This window comes from Protopterus annectens, chromosome 15.part0, assembly GCF_019279795.1.
Source record: "Protopterus annectens isolate FY-2018-M chromosome 15.part0, PAN1.0, whole genome shotgun sequence".
Taxonomy (NCBI): domain Eukaryota; kingdom Metazoa; phylum Chordata; order Ceratodontiformes; family Protopteridae; genus Protopterus; species Protopterus annectens.
Genome location: NC_056749.1, coordinates 391,402,342 through 391,427,224, shown reverse-complemented (window position 1 = coordinate 391,427,224; position 24,883 = coordinate 391,402,342). Strand labels below are relative to the sequence as shown.

The following is a 24,883-nucleotide window of genomic DNA, read 5'->3' as shown; positions in this document are numbered from 1 at the left end:
TTTCCTTTCTATATATGTTAGACATAAATCCACAGTTAGTGTTAGATATAAAAGTATCTAAGTATGTAATACCCCCTGAGTTGCAAGTGTAAGTGAATCGTAAGAATGTGGTAGAACTATTAATGTACTTCATGAATTCTTCAAATAATTCATAGGGACCATCCCACAAAACAAAAATGTCATCCAAAAACCTGGAGTAATGTCATATGTGCTTGTAGTATTTACTTTGAAGATGTGTTGATTCTCCCAATTTAACATAACCAAGTTTGCGAACATGGGGACACAAGCTGCCCCCATGGCCACTCCCCTGGTTTGCTGATAGTTTTCACCCTCATAGTAAATAAAGTTGTAATCAAGCACCATTGACATACACTCCATGATGAGGGTAACAAATTCCCATTCTAAGCAGGCATACTGCCTAATAATATTGCAAAACCCATCTAATCCTATATGCTTGGGAATACAAGAAAATAAATCTATAACATCTATAGTGATGTCCTTCCAAACATTAGGAGTGAGACTACTTAAAAATTCCCACGAATCTTTTACCATGTGTGGAATTGTCCCATAGATGTGCTTTAACCACTTGTCAATAGCCACCCCTAATGAAAATGTTTTGGAATGGCTTCCTGATACAATGGCCGAAAGTGTGAGTTGGTGATGCTCTTATGTATCTTAGGAATGCCTAGAACAGCTCCTTTTTGTCATTTACTTTTCTGAACTCAAGGCCAGTGTCAAGGGCATCTGGTTCTCTAAATCTGTGGATGATTGCCAATTAGAAGCAGTCGTAGAAACCCCTACTAATACCAATGTTCTCCAGGAAGTGCTGACTCCAAGTAATATGTGTCAGTACCATGGACTGAAACCAGATGCCAAGAAATACATAATGGTATCCTGGCAGTCATCAACCCTGGTGACTGTCCTATTGACAACTCTCCCCCTAAGAGTTGACCCATTAGTCAGGGACTTGGATCTTGCAAAGACAGTAATCTAGCCTTTGACCATCATATGTCTGCAGTAGTAAGGAAGTCATCATTCTGTGTTGTGCAATTTGTAAACAATAGTATGGCACCTCGGTCCAAGGAGACCATTGTTCCACTGTATTTAGCATTCTTCAGACCTGTCATTGAGTACAATGCCCCCTTTTGTTGTATGCCTAATTCGGCACACACAACAGTTGCAACATCCACAGATGTTCCTCACTGAAAGAATACAAGGAGTAAGTAACATGTCTTATGTAGATCGTCTTAAAGCCCTATCCCTGTGTTCAGTCTCCTACAGACTGCTGAGGGGTGATCAGTGCCTGGCATACAAGGCATTATCAGACACCACCTTGATAGACAACCTGTATATCTGCAAAACAAGCTGCACCAGAATTGCCCAGTCTAAAAACTTGCCCGCAATATAAATAAAACTTGCTGGAGAGAAGGGTATGTATCCCAGAGACTACCCCTTCTCTGGAACAGGCTCCCAGTCCATGTGAAGCAGGTTTTCTTCGTAACCCAATTCAAGTGCAACTTGAACAATTGGATGGAGAACAGGAAGTTTATCCCTGGTTTGGCACCTATGTTTCTCATGTGCACAGGCAGCCTGTAAATGGTTCATCTCCCAGGCCCCTGCTTTTTTCATCTGTCCAGCAAATGCTTACACTTAGCAAGGGCACCAGAACATGTCTGATTTGGGATGCATAGCTAGGCTTAAAAAGACCCTTGTGGGTGTTAGCCTAGTACACATTTATGAACCTATAAGTGACATGTTGCAGACCACCATCAGAATTCATTTAGAAAGCACTCTCAACCCACACATTCCTCACAGAAGTCTTTTATCCGCCATATCTGTGAATCAAACCTTGTGCTGTTGCGATTAAAGCTGTGTAGCAGTACCCTTCTTAATCCACTAACCGTTGCTCCTTTGGCCTTCACATTCACCAAGCAGTCAGATATTTATCACCCTACAGCAACAACAAAAGTACCGCACTACTGTTTTACTGAAACATTTGTCCACAAGTCCTATCACTATCCTCTAGACACTCGCCCCACCTTTTGCAAATTTCTATATCCTCAGCAAATATGTTTTGCATTTTCCACTTCCTTTATTATCTATAGCAAAATCTGTAGTGAAATGAGCACTGTAATAGCCAGAGCAATATTTATGATGCAATTTTGAGGCTGTTAGCGAACCAATCAATGGTAGCTATCTCTAAATCGCATATTTTATGCAAGCCTGAACTGTGATGCTCATATCTTGACATGCACCCTCATGAATGGCTGCAAAGCACTTTATACATGTGTGGTGAGTTACTGACACCTGCTGGGGCATGGATTTAGTAAGCATTTGGCATAACATCTAAAAGTGCTATAGAGCAATAATGAAATGAGATATTGGTTATATAAGCTGTATACAAAAATATCTGGTCATTCACACCCCAAATTCCATTCTGGTATGACATGCATTTGTGCTGCACTGTGTTATGGCATCATTAACTGTTGTGTAATGTTGATGACCATCACATCTAGTTTGTGATGTGAAGCGGCCATGAGTCTGAAGGCACGAATTGTAACATATCTTCCTGGTGGTGCCTGAAGGAGTCTGTATCATATGTACAGAGGCCACTGGAAGTGCCTGCTGGGGACCTCTTTGTGTGCCCACGTATAAGATCAGTGCCTGGCATTGACTTTCCAGGTAGATGAGCACTACAGCAGGCATTACCCTCCTCACATGAATAGATCTGACGCAATGAAAGTGACCTAAAGAGGCACTGCATTCTCTTTCTTTGCCAGTAGAAAGATAAAGATTGGGAAATTGCCCTTGAGTTGTACTATAAGTATTTATGACAAGTACATTTTACTGTAATGTAATAACTGTCCGGCTAAATGCAAGAAATGTTGTTCATGCAAGTTTCCATTTTCTTTTGTTTTTTATCTCCTGAGAAAAAAGAGAAAAGGCTGACCTTTTAGAAGTATATGGAATGATTCTTCATATGCAGGGAGGATATATTGGTAGTGTAGCAGCATATAGTTGTCTTAGCAGCAGAACTGTATATTAGTATATTGTTGCTTGTAGTGCGAACCCCTCCTGTTAGGAGTACACACCTCCTGACACACACACACACACACACACACACACACACACACACACACACACACTGCATGCAGACCACCATCATGCAGTCAGGTCTGCTAACCTGTATGACTTGACCTCATTGTCAGAATATGGGTCATATGCTTGCCGTTGCCTACTTGTTCCTCCCCTATGCAGTGTGCATTACTAAACCTCACACCTATGGCTTTTGCTCCCTGTTTAGCTGTGTCTATTATTCTTGCCTGCCATCCTTACACGGTGTACAAGTCTGTCCCCATACACTGGTTATACATATGCTAGCCAGCAATACATTGCAAGGATGCTATACCTTGTGGCTATCAACCACTGAATATTGGCCATGTTTAAGCAGCTATTGCTGATTCCCACTGGCGTCGTCCACATGTTGCCCTGCAGCATCCATTGAGCAAGCCATGTCAGCCATATCTTTCTATACCCCTTGACCATGCAGCATTGCCCTGGTGGTGTCTAACTCTACATTCTTTAGTCCTGCAGCCGAGCATTTTTATGTCACGTACATACTTGAGGGCATTTTAAGATCCGGGTCCTTCCACCCTTTGAGAAAGTACCTGCAATTCTGCCCATTTGTGTAACACGTCAGCTCTATTTTCTTCATTGTCATTGCATACATAACATTTTTTCCAGATACTTGTATGCTTGATAATATACTTACTTGCGTATGTTTTACCCTGTTACATGTTTGTCTGTGTCAGGGTTGCTTTCTCTCTTGCTGTTCTCACTTTTTAGTTATTTGATGGCTGCTGTTTTATTTCTCTCCATTTATGTTACAATTGTGTTATTGTTTAAAGTTGTGTTTAGTTGTAGCTGTGGTTGTAATTCGGCATCAGTCATTTCTCCATTAACCTGCCCTGTCATTCCCTGCTGGTTTTCTCTACATCTCTCTCTCTTCTGGGTGATGACTGTCATCCCGCAGGAGGTGAAATGGACGGTTTTTGTGGTAGCCTCCAGTGGTCATTTACTGGAAGGGAGTGCTGTCTGTCCCTCTGGGGATATCATTAGTAGATCATGATATGTTACAAAGAAGGAATTCGTGATGGTGGTGGTGGTAGACTGGCAGCTGGAGAATACCCTTATGCTGGAAGAGTCTTGTAATTTTCTGGTCCTGCCTGTTGAGCCAACAGTGTCTGTGCCCAGTGAGGAACGATTTAGAGATGGGTCCAGCAGTGAGTGGCAGAAAAGTCAGCTGTCATCCCACAATAACCCCCATCATGGTGGTACCGCTTCCTTGTGATTCATTGTACTCTCATCTGATTGGTTCTCCTTTTTGTTCCCTAGTACCATCTTTGCACCCTCTTTCCTGCCCATTAATTCCTCCCCTCTACTCTTCTAAGAACAAAAAAAAAAAAAAAAAAAAAATAAGACACGTTTCTCTCCAAAGGAAAAAAGTGTAACGCTACACTTGTGAATGGGATTGTTGTGGTTATACTACATGCACAGTACTGGGTTCTTCAGTCATTTGGTCATTGTGATTCTCTGCTCCTCTTTGTGGTCTGTGTTTTCACATTGCTTAATGAGCCTCTGGCCTCATTGTCCTACTTCGATCTCCCTAATCATCCATTATGTGACCACAAAAATGTTTCTGAATGCGAGGGTGTGCTTTTCATGCAAAAAAAAAAAAATAAAGCTTTTGAAATTTTTTCCTGACTTAGTGGTATTGGAATAGTTCATTACAGAAGCAAATCTTGTTTTTCATCCTGTACTACTTTTGCGTTGTATTATGCCTGGCATGTACTAACAGTTATTGCATGTAACTATTTTGTCTTCAAGCTGTCTGTTTACAGTCCACCTGCTTCAAGTACTACGTTTGTTGAAGAACAGCCTGGTCATGTGCAAAAGGGATTTTCTGCAATTCGACAAACATTCCATCCATTTATTGAATGGTATAAAGTAAGCATGTTTTGTTGTTGTTATTATTCAGAAATGGCATTTCAGTAGCTAAATGGTATGAAAGTTGGTGAGTTGTACCTGTCAAATTATAAGTTTGGCCTCTGCAGATGATTGTAGTATTCCTTTTGAAGTCACAAGTTAAATTACAGATACAGAATATAAAGTGCTTTCAGTTTTCCCATTGTTTACTTTGAACTTGAAAAACCTTAATGACATAACACAGCATTGGTTACTAGAGTACCTTAAAATCTGTTGGGAATCTTCTGTGTTGTATGCAACCTGCAGAAATTCATAATTATGCGAGTCCATAAAGTCACTATTGGTTTTTAGTGCATCAGTGCAGAAATGAAAACAATGCAGAAAAATGCACAAGACATTGTAGAATGAGAATGGCTCCAGCTAGAGTCGAACTGCTATCTTGAGAATTGGCTTGATGAATTCCCATTTCTGCTAAATTTGACAGGATTTTTCATAGTTAAACATTTACACTTACAATTTTGCACTTACCCAGAGATATTTATTTTTGTGTTCCATTTTTTCCGTCTTGTCTTTGGCTAGCCCACCTGCTAGACCTTTAAAATAGCAACTCAAAATTACCTATTGAGGGATAAATCCCGAAGGGAGTTTAGCATTTCCACTGTCTAATCACCCCTGCCTAGCTACAGACACAGTTCACTGCTGCCTTTGGAAGACTGCCTTGATATTGTTTGATAGACCATGACTACATTTAAGACATCGACTAATATGCAGTTCATCTGTCATTCCTGTCTTGGCTGTATGACTATGAAACTTTCTGACAGACATCTGAAGAGGTGCTTCTGATGAATTCTTTGGAAGGTTATGTTTGAGTATGGACACCATGACAATAACATTGATGTGCTGGTGTCACAAGCATTAAATCTGGTATTAAAAATGAGCAGCCCTATATTTCAAATCTGAAAATATCAAATTTCAGAACAGTCCTACTCAAAGACTTGGAAGAACATTTGTTCACAACTTTTTATTAGGTTGTAACCTTCCACAAGCATTATAAACTTTTGGTATGTTTATTTAAGAGACATGTATGGGCACACACACATAATCCGCTTTTTTCCACCCCTGGCAGATGCACTTTAATTCCTTGCACTGTTGTATTTTGGATTTTTTTTGTCTGAGTTTGATGTCCTGTTTTCGAAATACATCTGCTGGAGCTACACATTACATATAGATGATGTATGCTTGGTGCTTCATAGCTATACAGCTAGCTCAAGTCATGGCCTGTGATCTCCGGGTGATTACCAGAATCTAACTAAAAGATATTGAGGGTACATGTTAATAATAGATGTAGGCATGTTGTGCTAGAAATAACAACGCTAGCATGTTTGGCTGATATCACATTCTCCATCTGGAATAAGAACAGAATGCATAAAGAGGAAGGTAAAAACTCACATCTTTGGTATATGAAAATCTCTTCATGGTTTGCAGACAGGCCTGTTGCTTTGGGACTGGATTGAATAATTACTTTTGAACCCATCAGTGGACCACTGTATAGTTCATACTAATTTAGTGGATCTATACAGAAAGAGAATCAGCCCAGTATAGTTTGGGTATTACATGTATCCTGATTAACTTTCCTGAGCTAATTGCCATGCTTGTTACACTTACGCTCTCACTCTTGCTTTAATTGTATCTATAATATTTTTTTCTAAATTTATCATTAAAATGTTCTGAAAAATGTTACATAAACTACAGATGTTCTTCGTGTTTTCACTGTTGCAGTCATCACACTTGGATTATCCTGCCAGGGGTAGCCCTCAGTCGGCCTGAATACCAGAGGCTTAGTATTTCTGTGTCGGTTGCTGTCACTCCAGGACTGACGTCAGGTCGTCAGTGGTATAAAAACAGGCAGCCGACGCCATTACATCAGTCTTTCTTGCCGAGGAGCCCGAAGCAGCAGCTGAGTTTTTGTTTCCGAATTGAAGTTGAAGTCTTCTAAAGCGAAGTACCCCGTTGGAAATCCTTTTTTTTTTTGTTCTAACCAATGTCAGAAAAAGTTAACAATGGTCTCACCTGTGGAAAGCAAATACCACACCAAGATTTCCATTCTTATTGCGTCATCTGTTTAGGCCCAGACCATGACGTCACTCACTGTCGGTTTTGTGCTTTGTTCAACGCCAGAACTATATGTCGTGGGGCCCTTGTTGTAGCTAAATATTTTTGATCTCTATCTCCGTATTCTGAAATTGCTACGGTAAGCCATCCGACTGCTGATCTTCTGAAAAAAACATAAGGATAAAGACAGAGACAGACAACACAGGTTCAAAACTGCCAACGACGCATCCGTTAAGCTAGTTGCCAGTTCGGTCCACAGTGAGGCACTTTTGCAGCCCCTGATGCCCGCTTCTGTGGATTCGCAGGCCACTACCGAGACCCGTTCGGAGTCCGGTATGCCGCGAGACTCTTCTTTGACTAAGGATCCTGCGGATGTGTCTACCTTGGATGGTTCCGGAGCCGCTGAGCAGGCACCGGCTTCCGAGAAAGTTCTTTGCACTACCGATACTTGACACAAACTGACGACTTCTTTTGCGTCTTCAGTTCTTTCTTAAACTACTGAGTTTCTAAGGCCCAGGGTACGAACTACGCCTAAAAAAACGACGACCCAAGCTCAAGCACCTGCTTCCATGCCTCAATCTCAAATGCTTAAAATGGGGGAAGACCTTATGCTTATTAGGAGAAGCCAGCCTACCCCTTCCAAAAGAAAGAGATTTGTCCCCAGTAGTTTTATCTGACAGGAGTCCGATGACTCTGAGGTTTCTGACTGTGAAGACATGCAACCCCTGTCTGCTTATGAGGATTCAGATGCAGAGGAATCCATTCCTTCTGGCTCTCCTCCAGAGGATTTTTCATTTGGTGAAACACTACATACTTTAAGGGAGCATTTCCAATGGGAGTGTCAGGACTATCCTCAGTCCAAAAAGAGACTCGGGGAATTCTTAGATTTACCACAGCACAGACCTTTAGCCATTCCTCCTGTTCTGGATGTTGTGGATGATGTCTTTATGGAATCCAGTTTAACTCATGACACCCTTCCACCTGCTCCCATGAAGCCTGCTCCCATGAAGCCTGATAGGTATTAGAGTCCCTGACTCTCATAAATTTATTTTCAAAAATCCTACTGCTGACTCAGAAGTCATCTCCCAAGGACCTAAAGGAATAAAAGGAACCACTGCTAAGAATCCCACCCCCTCAGACAGGGATTCCCGAGCTTTAGACAGATGGGGTAAAAAAAAGTATACACATCTGCAACTCTTGCCACTAGAGCACTAAATTGCCAGCTCCACATGCTGAAATACCAGCAACATACAATGGAACTCCTTAAACAGAAAATATCTACCTTTACAGCTTGTGCAGAAAACAAAGACTTATAGGAGCTTATGCATTCTGCAAGCCAAGTTACTAAACACACCTTGCAATGTGGCTTTGATGCCCTAGAAGCATCCTGCAGGGCAGCAGTCACAGGTTCTGACCTTGCCAGACCATGTCAAATAAAAACTGTTGGATGCACCATTGAACAAAGACAATTTGTTTGGCACCAAGGCAGAAGAGGTCTTAAAAAAGATGGAAGAAAAAGCCAAATCTATGCAGACAGTTAAAGACGTCTTACAGGTCCAGGCTCTGAGGTTCAGTAGGTATTGCCCATCCAAGCACTGGTCCTTTCCGGCCCCCTCAAGGCCAGTTCAGACAAGAGCTAGGGGTAGCAGACCCCCCCCCCCCTGACAACAGTCCCAGGGAATGCAGAGATCTAACCAATGGAGTTCTTCCACTTCAAAAACAGGGAGTGCTAAGCCACCCCCTTATGGAAGGAACTCAATGACTTTACACCTCCACCCCTTACCTCTGCCTACCTGCTTGTGCCGCTAGGAGGAAAACTCTTCCCCCCCCATGCAAAAAAGTGGGCCTCTGTCACCGACAACCGATGGGTCCTCAACATAATGACCAAGGGATACAGATTTTATTTCCACACACTGCCAACCCCAAAAGGGTTCCCAGATCTTCCTCCAAACCAGTGGGCAGAGGCCCAAAACCAAGTCCATTCCCTGCTCTCCTTGAGGGCAATACAGCCTGTTCCTGCAGACCAGATAGGCCAAGGTTTCTATTCCAGGCTTTTCCTGATACCCAGAAAAGAGGACACCCTGTACCCAATCCTCGATCTATTAATTCTAAACACCTTCCTGGTGATACCAAAATTCAAAATGCTCAAGGATGCTTGGTTAGCCACCCTAGACCTAAAAGAGGCCTGTCTACACATCCCAATCAAGGGATTCCTGCAGGAAATATCTACGTTTCAGGGCAGAATCTCTGCACTTTCAGTTCTCTGTGTTTCCCTTTGGCTTATCCACTGCTCCCAGAGTTTTCACAAAATGCCTGGCTCCAGCCATTGCTTTTTGAAGACAAATGAATATTCCAATTTATCCCTACTTAGACGACTGTCTGATTCAGGCAGACAGTCAGGAAAAGCTGTTACAGCACCTGACCTTTGTACAAAACCTACTGACCTCCCTGAGGTATACTATAAACGAAAAGAAATCCAAACTAGTATCCACTCAAAAAATTCTATTCCTGGGAGCAAGTCTGGACACAGCATCCCAGATGGCATTCCTTACTCCAGAAAAACAAGCCTATCTGACAGGCTACTTCTCTCAACTAGCCACCAGAACCCAGTTATTTGCAAGGAAAATCCTGCAAGCTCTAGGGTTCATGGCATCCTGCATTCTACTCATTCCATATGTCAGACTGCATATGAGGAAACTTCAGTGGTACCAAAAAAGCCTTTGGTGTCAACACTCTCAGAACCTGGAAATGATCATACCTATGATACCCTGTCTAAGGAAAGATTTTCTTTGGTGGGCAGCAGCATGCAACCACAACAAGGATCTTCCCTTCTCACAACCCCATGCAGCCCACACCCTAACCACAGACCCATCAGATTATGCCTGGAGTGCACACCTGGACGGCAGGTGCATTCAGGGCCATTGGAGCCCAAATCAAATACAGCTGCACATCAACCAAAAAGAGGTGCTAGCTGTTCGGCACGCTCTAACAGCTTTCAGACCCCCTACTCTCCCCGGGGCCTGTACTGATCAAAACAGACAACACCACAGTGATGTGGTACATCAACAAACAGGGAGGAACTCACTGTTATCCCCTCTGCTGGCTCGCCATGACCCTTTGGCACACTGCTTCAGCCATGCAAATTCACCTGCAAGCACAATTCCTGCCAGGCTTCCAAAACTCTCTGGCAGACAACTTTAGCAGAAACCTCTTAGACCCACACGAGTGGCAGCTAGACCACAGCACCTTCAACTTTGTAACCCAGAAATGGGGTACCCCGAAGGTGGACCTCTTTGCTTCCCACAACCATTACCAGCTCAGCAAATTCTGCACCAGGGAACTTCACAGCAAAGCCTGGAAAGTGGATGCCCTGTCCTTCCAATGGGTAAACCTCTCGATCTGTGCATTTTCTCCTCTACCTCTACTTTCAAGGGTACTACTCAAAATAAGGGAGGAAAAACTAAGAGCAGTCTTGATTGCCCCAGACTGGCCATGCCAGCACTGGTATCCACTGCTGCGCAGTCGGTCTCCCCTGCAACCATGGCACCTACCTCAAATCCCAACTCTCCTGACCCAGCAGAATGGAGAATTCATGCATCCACAACGGCAGACCCTGAACCTGGCAGCCTTGCTTATTCTGTGACCTTTTCTCTAGTTGCCAGCCTAAGCAAGCAAGTCCTGTATGTTATACGTGTGGCCAGACGCCCCAGCACTAGAAAATCCTATGCTGACAAATGGAATCCAGGCTAAAGGAGCTGAAACAGCACAGCCCTCCCTACCTCTCATCCGGGATTACCTAGCAGACCTACTACACAAGGGCCTATTCTTCTCTTCTATTAAAATTCATGCCTCTGCGATCTCTGCTCAATGCAGCACAGAGCCACCTTTCTTTTCTCACCCTCTCCTCAAACGGTTCCTAAGAGGGTCTAACAATTTAAGGCCACACAGAAGAGCTCCTACCCCAGCTTGGGACCTTTACTTATTATTGGAAAAGCTCACACTACCCCCCCCCCCCCCTTTGAGCCTGCAGCTTCAGCAGAGTTAAAATTCCTCTCTTGGAAAACAGCCTTGCTTCTGGCCATCACTTCAGCTAAAAGAGTTTCAGAGCTACAAGCACTCATAGCTGTAGGGCTCTTCATCATGTTTCATGCTGACAGGGTCTCCCTCAGGACTAGCCCAACTTTCATGCCTAAAGTGGTGTCCAGTGTGGCTCTCAACCAATCAATTCATTTGCCCACCTTTTTTCCCTAACCCACAAAACAAGGGGGAAAGGATTCTGCATTCTCTAGATGTGCACAGACAACGCAGATTCTACCTGGATAGGACTACACCTTTTAGGAAGATTGACCAATTGCTAGTCAGCTTTGCAGCAGGGGCAGAGAGCAAGGCCATATCCAAACAATCTCCAAATGGATATCACACTGTATCTATTATTGCTACAAATACCATGGGAAACCGCCCCCTAAGGGGTCAGAACGCATTCCACCAGGGTATCCTCCACCTCTGCAGCTTTTCTCAGAGGGGGGTCCCTACCTGGGACATCCTGGAGGCTGCAACATGAGCTCTGTTCATACCTTCACCAAGCATTACCACCTGCCTAGCTTTTCCAAATCCAGGGCAGGCTTTGCAACCACAGTCTTGCAGGGCAGGGCATCCTAGCCATCCCCCCAGTGTTCTTGACTGCCTCCATCCTTTTCTTCAGCTTTATGAATCAACCCAAGTGTGATGACTGAAACGGTGAAACATAAACAGCATAGTACAGTTGTGTACACTTGCCATAAATGTAGATGTTTGAGTGTATTCACTGTTGCAGTTTTGGTTTCCCACCCTCCTTCCCCCTTGTCTCTCTCTCTGTCTCTCTTTCTCTTCCTCACTCCTTAAAGGGATTTTTGGTATTTACTTTCTACTGGTGGTGTTCTTCCACAATAACCTAGCTCCCTATTTGGGGGCTCCTGACAGTTGGGGCAAGAAAAACTGATTGTAATGGTGTCAGCTGCCTGTCTTTATACCACTGACGACCTGGCGTCAGTCCTGGAGCGACAGTAACTGACGCAGAAATACTAAGCCTCTGGTATTCAGGCCATCTGAGGGCTACTCCTGGCAGGATAAACCCAAGTGTGATGACTGCAACAGTGAATACATTCAAACATCCACATTTTTATGGTAAAGGGTACACAACTGTACTTTCTATAGTAGCGTAATGGATGTTGTATTTTAATCTTGTTCATAACCACTTGAAATACTCTGCTACCTTACTAATGATGCACAGTAAGAACTTCATCACCTAAAGAATTTGATTTGCATACAAAACAAGTGGTACTAATTCAATGAATATTAAACTAATCGTGGATGTTGAAATAACTACGAAAATCTATTACTAGAAGGGGGACCAAGCATAAAAGCTGCTATAGTGATGGATTGTATTCATTTCCAAAATTCATGGTGATATGCAAAACCAGAACTCTGCAAGTAAAATGATGTTCATAGTGTTTCACTGTTGCAGTCATTACACTTGGGTTATCCTGCTGGCAGGCTACCCGTAGTCGGCCTGAATTACAAAGTCCTGGTCCGGCGTCGGTTGCTGTCACCTCTTCCCTGACGTCAGTCCGCCAGGGGTATACAAGATGCAGCCGACGCCATTTTCTTCAGTCTTTCTTGCCGCGCCATGCCCGAAGCAAAAGCAGTTCGCAAGTGCCGGTCAGCCAACTCCTGAGATTTTCGAAATCGAATTTCAGATCTGAAGTCTTCAATAAAGCTAAGTGCCCCGTTGGGGAAACTTTTTTTCTTGCTCCAAACCGATGTCAGAAAAAGTTAACAATTGTATTTCTTGTGGGAAGCAAATACCTCATAAGGATTTTCATTCTTACTGTATTCCTTGCCTAGGCCCTGACCACAATGTTGCTAGCTGTTGGTTTTGTGCTACATTTAACCAACGCACTATTAAGCGTCGGTACGATTTTGCTTTCCATTACTTTGGCCGAAGGTTTAATTATATAATGCCGTCGGAACAGCCGACGACCGGAGTTTATAAAAAGCAAAAGGAAAAGGACAGGCATCAGAGGTCCAAAACCGGCGATGAGGCCTCCGCTAGGCCAGTTGCTGGTTCTCAGTGAGGTGCTTTCGCAGCCCCTGACGTCCGCTACCTCAGACCACAGGCCGCTTCCGACTCCCACGTGGAGACAGCTAGGCCTCTGGATACTCAAGGTATTGGACACTTGGAAACTATTCCCTCAGATGGGTCCAGAGCTGCTGAGCAGGCATCTGCTTCTGAGGGTGTTTTCAGACCTACACAGCTATATGTCAAGCAAACCTCAGCTTCCAAGGCAAAGACTAAAAACAGCTTTAAAGACAAAGAAACAAGTACAGCATTCTCCTGGACAGACTTCCATGCCTAAGAAACAGATGCTTAGAATGGCCGAAGACCTGATTACTTTGATCAGGGGTCCCCATCCCCCTCCTGATAAAGAGGCCTAGGCAAGACACAGAATATGATTCTTCTGATCAGGTTTCCATTTCCTCTGACTCCTCTTCAGAACAGGGATACTCTTTTCCTCCCTGTGAGGATTCTGATGCTGAAGAATCCATTCCTTCAGCTTCTCCTCCTGAGGATTATTCTTTTGGGGAAACCCTGCATACCATGAGGGAGCATTTCCACTGGGAGAGCCAAGATTACTCAGAATCTAAGAAAAGGCTCAGAGACTTTCTGCTACTACCTCAGCACAGACCTCTTGCTATTCCACCTGTTCTAGACATTGTAGATGATGTATTTTCAGAGTCCGGCCTGTCTCCTGACTCTCTACCTCCTGCACCTGTTAAGCCAGACAGATACCACAGGGTTCCAGATTCTCATAAATTTCTATATAAAAACCCTGCTGCTGACCCAGAAACTATATCTCAGGGTCCCAAAGGGGTCAAGGCCTCTACTGCAAAAAACTCTGTCCTCTCGGACAGGGATTCTAGGGCTCTGGACAGATGGGGGAAAAAGTTTACACTTCTGCTACCTTGGCTGTAAGGGCTTTAAATTGTCAGTTTCATATGCTTAAATGTCAGCAATACTTAATGTCACTGCTAAAGCAGAAAATGTTAACCAATTCTGAATGTTCTGAAAACAAGGAAATGCAGGATTTATTGCATGCAGCTGTACAAGTGGGAAAGCATACTTTGCAATGTGGTTTTGATTCACTGGAGGCCTCTTGCAGGGCTGCTGTCACAGGTTCTGTCATTAGAAGGCATGCTTGGTTAAAGGAACAGAATCTGCCTGATCATGTTAAAGCAAAATTATTGGATGCTCCATTACAGCATGATACTTTGTTTGATGTTAAGGCAGAAGAGGTGTTGAAGAAAATGGAGGATAAAGCGAAATCTATACAGGCAGTAAAGGATTTCTTACAGGTACAACCTCCCAGATTTAGCAGGAACTGGCCTTCTAAGAATTGGTCCTTTCCAGTTTCGGACAGGCCACAAAGAGGCAGATACAGATGCCCTAGAGGCAGACAACAGCCCCAGGGTTCATACAGGCCCAAACAATGGGGTGCTTCTACCTCCAAAAGTGGAGAAGACAAATCACAGCCATATAGGAAAACAGTCCCAATGATTTTCCTCTGCCAATGCCAAGCACTTATGTTTTGGCAGCACCCTTGGTGGGAAAGCTAGCACTTTTTTCACAAAATTGGCACATGATCACCCAGGACAAACGGGTCTTAAATATAGTCTCTCAGGGCTACAGGTTCCACTTTCACACCCTTCCAAAGGCAAAAGGTATGCCAGACCTGCCACACAATCAATGGGCAGAGGCACAAAAGCAAGTTTCATCTCTCGTGGACTTGAGGGCTATTCAGCCAGTACCACAACTAGAGCAGGGACAAGGATTTTACTCAAGACTCTTTTTAGTACCCAGAAAGGACAAAGCCTGAAGACCAATTCTGGACCTGTCTATTCTAAACACTTTCCTGGATGTTCCAAAATTCAAAATGTTGACTCTGCAGCAACTTCTGCCCATGTTGGGCAAGAAGGCTTGGCTTGTAACTTTGGACCTCAAAGAGGCATACTTGCATGTCCCAATCAGACAGTCTTGCAGAAGATACCTCGGATTCATAGCTGGCTCAATGCACTACCAATTCTCTGCACTGCCCTTTGGCTTATCTACTGCTTCCAGGGTCTTCACAAAATGCCTGGCACCAGTAATTGCATTTTGCAGACAAAGAGGAATTCAGATATATCCCTACTTGGACGACTGCCTTATTCAAGCAGAGAACAAAGACATTCTACTAAAGCATCTGGAGTTTGTAAAAAGATTACTAATTTGCCTAGGGTACACAGTAAACGAAAAGAAATCAAAACTAGTACCCTCTCAAGAGATAATATTCCTGGGTGCAAGCTTAAATACAACTGCCCAGATGGCTTATCTCACGCCAGCCAAACAAAGGCAACTGACTTCTTACTTCGAAAGCATGGCAACAAAGACCCAGTTATCTGCAAGAAAAATTCTGCAGGCTTTGGGCTTCATGGCATCCTGCATTCTGCTAATTCCATATGCAAGACTGCATATGAGGAAGCTACAATGGTATCTAAAAAGTGTTTGGACTCAACATTGCCACATCGTGGAAACATTAATTACCCTCATACCCTGCCTGCAACAGGAGTTTCGATGGTGGGCACAGGCCTGTCACCACGACAAGGGACAGCCATTCACTTTGCCCACAGCCAGGCAGACACTAACAACAGATGCATCAGATTATGCCTGGGGGGCGCACATGGCAGGAAAATGTATTCAGGGCACATGGTCCGCAAGCCAAAGGCATCTTCATATCAGTCAAAAAGAGATGCTAGCTGTACAGAATGCCCTGACAGCCTTCAAGGATCTACTTCATCCAGGACAACTGCTGATAAAGATGGACAATACTACAGTCATGTGGTACATAAACAAGCAGGGAGGCACACATTCTTACCCCCTCTGCAGACCAGCCATGATTTTGTGGAACACAGCATTGACTTATCAAGTACACCTGCAAGCACAATTCCTGCCAGGAAAGACAAATGCTCTGGCAGACAAACTAAGCAGAACCCTCATGGATCCTCACGAGTGGAAACTAGATCCACAAATCTTCAGCATGGTAACAAGGAAATGGGGATGCCCAGACATAATCTATTTGCCTCCCCTCACAACTGTCAACTACAGAGATTCTGCACAAGGACTTATCACAAACAAGCATGGAAAGTGGACGCCCTGTCATTCAGCTGGAAAACCCTTACAGTATATGCCTTTCCTCCACTGCCTCTCCTTCCCAAACTACTCCTAAAGGTCAGACAAGAGAAGCCAAAAATGATACTGATTGCCCCGGATTGGCCATGCCAGCACTGGTACCCAATCCTAAAGAGCTTGTCTCAAGGCCCAGCCTGGACATTACCTCAAATTCCTCATTTACTGACCCAACAAAACAATCAGATCCTGCACAGTCAACTCAGAACTCTAAATCAGGCTGCATGGCGGATAATGTAACCATTCAGAACACATATCTCTCTAAAGTGGTTATGGATGTTATTTTGGAGGCCAGGAGGCCCAGCACCAGAAAATATTATGCAGAAAAATGGAAGAGATTCTGTGCTTGGAACCAGGCACAAGGAATTGACATGCTTGTACCAAATATTCCTCAGATTTTACAATACCTAACTGAGATGCTGGACAAAGGCCTATCCTTCTCATCAATTAAGATCCATGCCTTTTCCATTTCAGCTCATTACAATACGGACCCACCTATTTTTCACATCCACTGCTAAGGCAGTACCTCGGGGGCCAAAAACATAAGACCTCCAAGGAGAGCACCAGTACCTGCATGGGACCTCAATTTTGTCTTGGAAAAGCTCACACTGCCTCCTTTTGAGCCAGCCAATACAGCCGAGATAAAATTCTTATCATGGAAAACAGCTCTGCTCCTAGCAATAACTTCAGCAAGAAGAGTCTCAGAGTTGCAGGCATTTATGGCTGTGGAACCTTTTATTATTTTCTATCCGGACAGGGTTTCTCTAAGGACAAACCAAACATTTATGCCTAAGGTAGTGTCCAGTGTGGCTCTTAACCAAACCATTCATTTGCCAACCTTTTACCCAAACCCACAGAATAAAGGGGAGAGACTTCTGCATCCTTTGGGCATACACAGACAGTTACGCTTCTACTTGGACAAAACTAAAACTTTCAGAAAGACTGAGCAACTTTTAGTGGCATTTGCTGCAGGATCACAAGGAAAGGCTATTTTAAAGCAGACTTTTTCAAAATGGATAGGCCACTGCATTCGTTTCTGCTATTCACAACATGGCAAATCAGTGCCTAAGGGCATTAGGCCACATTCAACCAGAGCAGCAGCCACTTCAGCAGCCTTCCTCAGAGGAGTACCAACCAAGGATAATTTGGAGGCTGCAACTTGGACTTCAGTGCACACTTTTGCAAAGCACTACCACTTACCTCTTTACTCTAAATCCAGAGCAGGCTTTGCCACTGCAGTTCTGCAGGGCCTCATAGCCACTCCTAATTCTATTTAGGCCCAGCCTCCCAACCTCAGCTTTGGGATTCAGCCCAAGTGTAATGACTGCAACAGTGAAACACGATGAACATAGTACAGTTGTGTACCTACCATAAATGTAGATGTTCGAGTGTATTCACTGTTGCAGTCCAGGTTACCCTCCCTCCATCCCCCTTTTCATTGCTGGGACTTATCTATACTTCTCTATTCTATACAATCTATGTGGTGTATTTGCTTGTAGATGAAGGTAATAATTATGTTACTGCATGCTTTTTTATAAGCAGAATTTTTAGCCTACCTTTTTGGGGGCACCTGACATCTAGGGCAAGAAAAACTGAAGAAAATGGCGTTGGCTGCATCTTTTATACCCCTGGCGCACTAACGGCATGGAAGAGGTGACAGCAACCGACACTGGACCAGGACTTTGGAATTCAGGCCGACTACGGGTAGCCTGCCAGTAGGATAACCCAAGTGTAATAACTGCAACAGTGAATACACTCGAACATCTACATTTATGTTAGGTAGACAACTGTACTTTCTTTGACATGCACTCAGCCATCTACAAATGAAGAACACTACCTCTCATAATGTGGAACAAATGGGTAAAATGTGGAACACTTACTAAACAGGTTACCAACACCTTCAACTAAGAAGCAGTTAGTTTGGTTAAAATGTTATTTTCGCTTATAGAAGAGCTATTTTAATGAATTGGTATGATTCAGTTCTATTTTTCATGGATATCCGTTAAAACATTCCTAACATTGAATGTGTGACAGGCTCTAAAAGTGTGGAACTTTGAGGAACATGAGCTTTTTAAGACCCCAGTTGAAGAACATTCTTCATAATGAGGTACACTTGAGAGGTATGCATCCACTGTTAGCAGGCTGTCTGAAAGACTGCTGTATGCATTAGAAAAGTTGGGATCCCGTATAAATTGCTGTCTCGCAGACCAGAACTTCATATAGATGATTAGTGGGCAGAGGACCCACTACAGTGCGTGTTTTTTTTTTTTTTTTCTCAATCTGGAGGCTTTCAATTAACATATTGTCATCAAGTAAAAATCCGTCAAACCACTTGTTAAGGGAAGCAAAGTAATTGTAGCAAATGTGAGTGACAGACGTTTTGGTAAGGTTTGTCACCATAAACAGTTTGGGAGTACATACTTCACAAAATTTGCTTTACTTGGTGATGTCCTGCTTAACTGTAACTTTCAAATTTGCATTGAGAAAACAACTCTAATGTATGATGGTGGTGATGGTCTTGTTTAATATCCGTATGTTGAAACTGTCTGGGGAAAAATGGGGGAGATAGTTGATAAACATATAGTACGTTCATGGACTTGTCCACAGTCTTGTGTGTGTGAAACTGGCTGATTGCCTAGAAGTGCCATGTCACCGACTGGGGAGCTGATACTGTATGGGATTTTTTTAGCTGACCAGAGAGAAGCTTGGGTTTTTGTCATTTCACCTGCTTGTGTTGCATCATACCTGTTTATAGCAACTTCTGTTTATGTGGAGCTAGATAGTAATTGTAACAGCTTAGTTTAAAATAAGAAAGTTGTCACATTGACACAGTCACAAGTTGCTAAAAGTTATTGCTTCTTTTTTGTTAGGGCGACCAGTTCTCTGCCTGTTTTGCAAAGGCTTTCAAATTTTAGTAGCTTTAGATTGAAGGCTGACATTAGCCTATCCTGCATACTTTAAAGAACATATATGCTTGGCCATCTACTCTTTGTTTGTTTGTGTCTTTCGGCTTTTCCCAGTTAGGGGTCGCCACAGCGGAACTCCGGTCTGCTAATGATTGGCAGTAGATTTTTACGTGCTGGCTTGCCGGGCCTAACGCACAACCTTCAACGAAGGAACGCCCATTCACGCATGTCGACACACAGAAGACACTCTAACTGAGAATCGAACGGGCAACGTCTAACTGTGAGGTGACAACGCTATCGCAGCACCACCACCGCAGTTTTTTTTATTTAAATATTAATTTGGGAGTTGAACCAGTTATTTGGACAGACTATCGTATTATTTGGACAGACTATCGTATTATGCAGTTTGAAATGTACCGACCTTGTTCTTTCTTGCTTTTTTTGATAATGCAGTTTTTTTGCCTTATTTTTATCTGAGACTTTAGTGCCTAAAATTTGGTAGTGAGATATGACTGTCTTTTTCAGGGGGGTGGTGGTGGAGGATTCTGACACAGTACTGGCATCTCACATTATGGAGGTCATGAGTTTTTAATTTCATTATTACAGTCTCACTCCTATGTCTCCAAACGTCATCCACAGTTTTGCTTCCAGGAGACAACAATGAGGCATCAGCTTAGGAAACTTCAGAAGAGGTAGAAGAAATGAAATCTGTACATTGACTATCTTCTGATGCAACATTTAAGTTCTTATGAGACAATAGCCAGCACCCCAATAGCTATTTTTATAACCAAGGAGATTGCTTGGGCAGATAATCTTACTGTATAACTCTCTGTATGGTCTACAGGCTGTGCAACTAATATTGACTCCTACAGAAGTGTATATTGGTGCAAAGTGAGTGTTGAGTTTACAAGATTTTTTGTGAAGGAAATTTACTATGTCCAGGGAGAAGCCACTACTTTTCCTGAGAAGCACTATACAATAACCATAATGAAAGGAGTGACACTGCAGGCTTCCTGAGAAGTATATGAGATTTCATAGAACCTCAGACATTATAAGAACTGTCCACTTGATGATGCCTTCTTTAACTAGTAATGGTTTTGGACCCTTTTATTTGCTTGTAGAAAGTGTTGATGTTGCCATCCAGATGTTTATGGAAGCTGTGTGGGCCTCCTTATGTGGTGGTGTTTCTGTTGTAAAAGGGGATCGTTTTTCACAACCATTTTTAAAAAAACTTTCCTTGTACCTGACATTACTTATCTCTGTCATAAATTAATAATGCTGGTTGCTATGTCTAATCCTAGATATTGGGGGTTGGGGATTGAGAAGGTAGTAAGTCTGCAGCTGAAAAAGTTTTAAATTGTCTCTGACCATGTCTTAATGATCTGGATTTAGAAGGTGACTCAAAACAGATAATTATCCTCTTAATCATGATTACCGCTTTTTGCCTCGATGACAGCACACTATCCATTCTTGTATCTGTAGTCATAAGTGTAGCTTTTGACATCATTGTGTATACTTGAAGATTGTCTAGTATGTTGAATATGGTGTGGATTAGCATAATTTTAAAATTATTATTATTAAATTATTATTAAATTTTAATTTTGTTAATGGGTTTACTTCACAAAGTTTACTGTAATTAATTATGGGGCAGTTCCTTAAGGATATGAATTTTACCTATATTGATCGGTATCACTGGTCTCATTAGGCAGCTGAGGAGAGGTTATGAAGTATTGCGTGTGCTATTTCATACCTCTGCAGATGGCATGCAGCTCTTCCTTTGTCATGCTTTTGTAAATGATAGTCCTGCCCAACTGGTAAGCTTATGTCTTAATCCTCAACTGAATGGCAGTCTTGAACAACGGAGCAGTTATTGTACGACTTGGGTAATTTCCTTGCGTTTACTGTTTGGGATTAAGCTGTTGTAATAGGTTTTCTGTTATTCTGAGTGATGAACCTTTACTCTGGATGTGCCAGATTAAAAATCTATAAAAGGCCGTTGAAAGAATTCTGTTTTTTGGTAATGCAGTGAATACGTTCCATATTCAGTTGTAGAATTTTCTGAGATTTGATGCCTTGTCCCATCTCATACCTCTCAACCATTAAGTGCAAACATTCTGGACAAAGCCAAAAATAATGGTGGACAGATACGCATAATCAGGGACAGAGTTTAAATATTTCTGTTATGAACTTAGAAAGTTGATAAATAACAGATTTTGCATTAGAATATATTTTCTGAAGGATATGAAGCCTGAAACTCAAATGTCTTATTTAGTCCTTTCAGTCCTCAGTGATTTGCCAAAAAAAAAAAAAAGAGCAACACAAGGGAACACTGCAAAATATGAAGCAAAAGCTGGGATATTCTTTCAAATTCTGGGTAGTTGAGAGGTATGTCCCCACTCCAGACCACTTGAGCTGATTAATACCAAGTCTTTTTCTTTAATAGGTTACTGCAAATGCTGTACTTAAGATTGTGAACAGCTTCGGTTAGGTCAAGCTTTCATGCCATACTTCTTAACTGCTTCAGTAAGAAAAAACATACTTTACCTTTATTTCAACAGTTACGCTGGCTGTTTTTGTTCTTAGAAGATGGGTTATAAATCTGTTTTCATTGTTTAGAAATCCCTGTGTGACTTGGATGTTGAGTACTTTGAGTTGTTGTTTCCATGTATCCCTAAAAAAATCTACTTTCTGTTGGAGATGTTAGAAGTTCCCAGATTAAGCTATGAGACAGATTTTTTTTTTTAATTTATGTGCCCTTTCTTCGTGAATGTAATATTCATTCCCTGTTCCCACCTTTATGACCTAGTTTCCAGCAGACATTTAATATGGTAAGTTGATGTTTTGTAGGCATAAATATGCTTTTATATTTTGATTTGTATTGCTGCATTTTTCGTAGGGATGCTTTTTTTTTCCCTTTGGCTCTTCATAATAGTGTTCATTTTATAAGTGCAGTAAGATGCTTTATTTTGAACTGTCTGAATGACTAAGCACAAGGTACTAACCGTACTTGAGTTCCTCCATTGAAGATGTGAAGGATAAATGTATTAAGCGATTGTATTATTGCATGCATCGCTACTTCTGTAACTTTCTAAGCAAGTGCAAATATAATGTAATCTGCTCATTTTATTGATCATAATTTAAGTACTAACTGCACTGAATTTCCTTTTAGGGCATTTGTAATGCTGCAAAAAACGGGGTATTAAATACAGTTTCTTTTGGACAAGGTAATACTTTTCAGTTGGATTACCATGTATGATACGTTTGATCGTAGTAATTTGTTCTTTCACGTATTTAAAGAAAAAATTAATATTTTTAAGTTAATACTTTTGCAGCTGTTCTGTAGACACTGCTTTACCGTTGGGTCATTTTCACAGATTAGTCTGAAAATGTATTTCATTCATGTAATGGCAAGCCATTCATGTGGTTCACAGTTGCATAATGATAAGCTATTTACATGTTTCCCAGTTGGGTAATGGTAAGTCATTCACATGGTTCACATTTGCAATCTGCCATGCCATTTTACAGTTCAAAAGGGCATGGATGAGATGCCATCTCACTGCATGCACCACATTTTCATGCCATATGCGAGTAAAAACTAAGTGACTCAACTGTTTTCTCTGTTTCTGATCATATTGTCAAGTGGTCTGCATTATTTGCTTGAGTAAGTATTTCCACATCAGCTTTATTACCCATTCTGTTATTTTGATGTTTCTTCCCTTATTTTTCGGATTGTAGACAGTTAGGTCCCCCCACCCCACTTTTTGCATTAAGGCCAACTTTTTATGAGGAGCTACTATAGGATTACAATTGTATAGTTATTAAACTTTTGGAAACTGAAAAGCAACGTATTAATTCTTTAATCACCCTATGAAAGAAAAATTGGATCTCCATGTACTGCTCTGTTATATTAAAAATAACACAGCATACGAATGATTATGTATTTTCATTATTACAGAAATATAAACAAATAGAGGCTACCAGTAAAAGAAAAGTACACAAATAAAAGTAAATATTTTGAAAGACAACAGCCATGATTACAGTAACTTCATAGAAACTGGAAAAGCATTGCATTACACATAAGTAAAAACAAAGTAGACCTTAAAGCAACAGAAGGTGTGTGTGTGTGTGTGTGCGTGTGTGTGTGCGTGTGTGTGTGCGTATGTATATATATATATATGTATATGTATATATATATATATATATATATATATGTATATATGTATATATATATATATATATATATATATATATATATATATATATATATATATATGTGTGTCTGTGTATGTGTGTGTGCTTGTTTGTGTACATGGCGCTGCTTCTAATTTCCGAACGACCACTTCTTCGAACGGAACATCCAAGATAAAGTTGGCGAAAAGTAAATTTTACAAACACCCAGATCACCATAATTTAACTCTGGGGAAAGTAACTACTTGGCCACCAACACATCAAAATGAAACCGAAGCAGATCAAGCCCACCCAGTAGGAGGCTTTGTTCCCCCCACCCCAATTAAATATACCACCTCCGAGATTTCTCTTTAGTGGAGAAAAGGACAATGTTCACCATGGTGGTCAAGTGGTTAGATTCCCAGAGTTAAATTATGGTGATCCACGTGTTTGTGAAATTAACTTTTTGGCAACATCGTCTCAATGTTCTGTTATTCGATGAAGTGACCGTTCAGGAATTAGAAGTTACATATATAAATAAATAAAACAGAAGTAGGACACCTCCCACTGAAGAACTGTGTAACACGAAATATCCACGCAACAAAATAATTACCAGTCACCACTGCCAGGGTAACAAAATGTACACCACCAGTAAAATGGAAGATTTTCTTTATTGGGATAAATGCTTTCGGATCTCCCGATCCTTCATCAGATCCATATAAAACAAGTCAGTTAAAAAAACATTTTAATACTAAAACATATCCAATCAAAACGTAATTCGGTGACACACCCTCTCTGTCAAAATTTGATATATGACTCGTAAGCCTTTTCCCTTTCAGAGCAGGCTTAATTGGTAAGTAGGCATTGAGACCTGGAGATTTGTATGCCTGCAGCATATCTATCCAGTACATTTCTGCTTTCTCTACTAGATTATTAACTTCTCCCCCCTCTCTTGTTATTACCTATACTTTGTATTACCTAAAATAAAAAGAATGTCGTTCGTTCTCTTTAAAAAGCGTGTTTTTTTGCATCCTGCTTCCTAATGTCACTCAAATGTTTGGAGACCCTCTTCTTTAGCTGTGTCTTGCTTTTACCCACATAAAAGGAGTCGCATAGGTCTCAAGGAACCACATACACTGTTTCTACTGGTACAATCTGCATACCCATCAAAATATTATAGTATATATATATATATATATATATATATATATATATATATATATATATATATATATATATATACACACACACAGACACACACACAGTTCAATGAAAAAGTATTTGCCCCCTTCCTGATTTCTTATTTTTTTGCATGTTTGTCACACTTAAATGTTTCAGATCATCAAACAGATTTAAATATTAGACAAAGATAACCCAAGTAATCACCAAATGCAGTTTTTAAGTGATGATTTTATTTATTAAGGAAAAAAAAACTGTCCAAACCTACATGGCC

General features: G+C 41.7%; 1 protein-coding gene across 1 annotated transcript in view; it reads left to right on the top strand.

Annotated features, from left to right (window-relative positions):
- APOOL (apolipoprotein O like) overlaps positions 1-24,883 on the top strand; it is a 511,508-nt gene that overhangs the window by 146,170 nt on the left and 340,455 nt on the right. The window contains exons 3-4 of the mRNA XM_044057272.1: positions 4,888-5,007; positions 22,433-22,487. Of these exons, the coding sequence (XP_043913207.1) occupies positions 4,888-5,007; positions 22,433-22,487 (175 nt within the window). The remainder of the gene's footprint in view (positions 1-4,887; positions 5,008-22,432; positions 22,488-24,883) is intronic.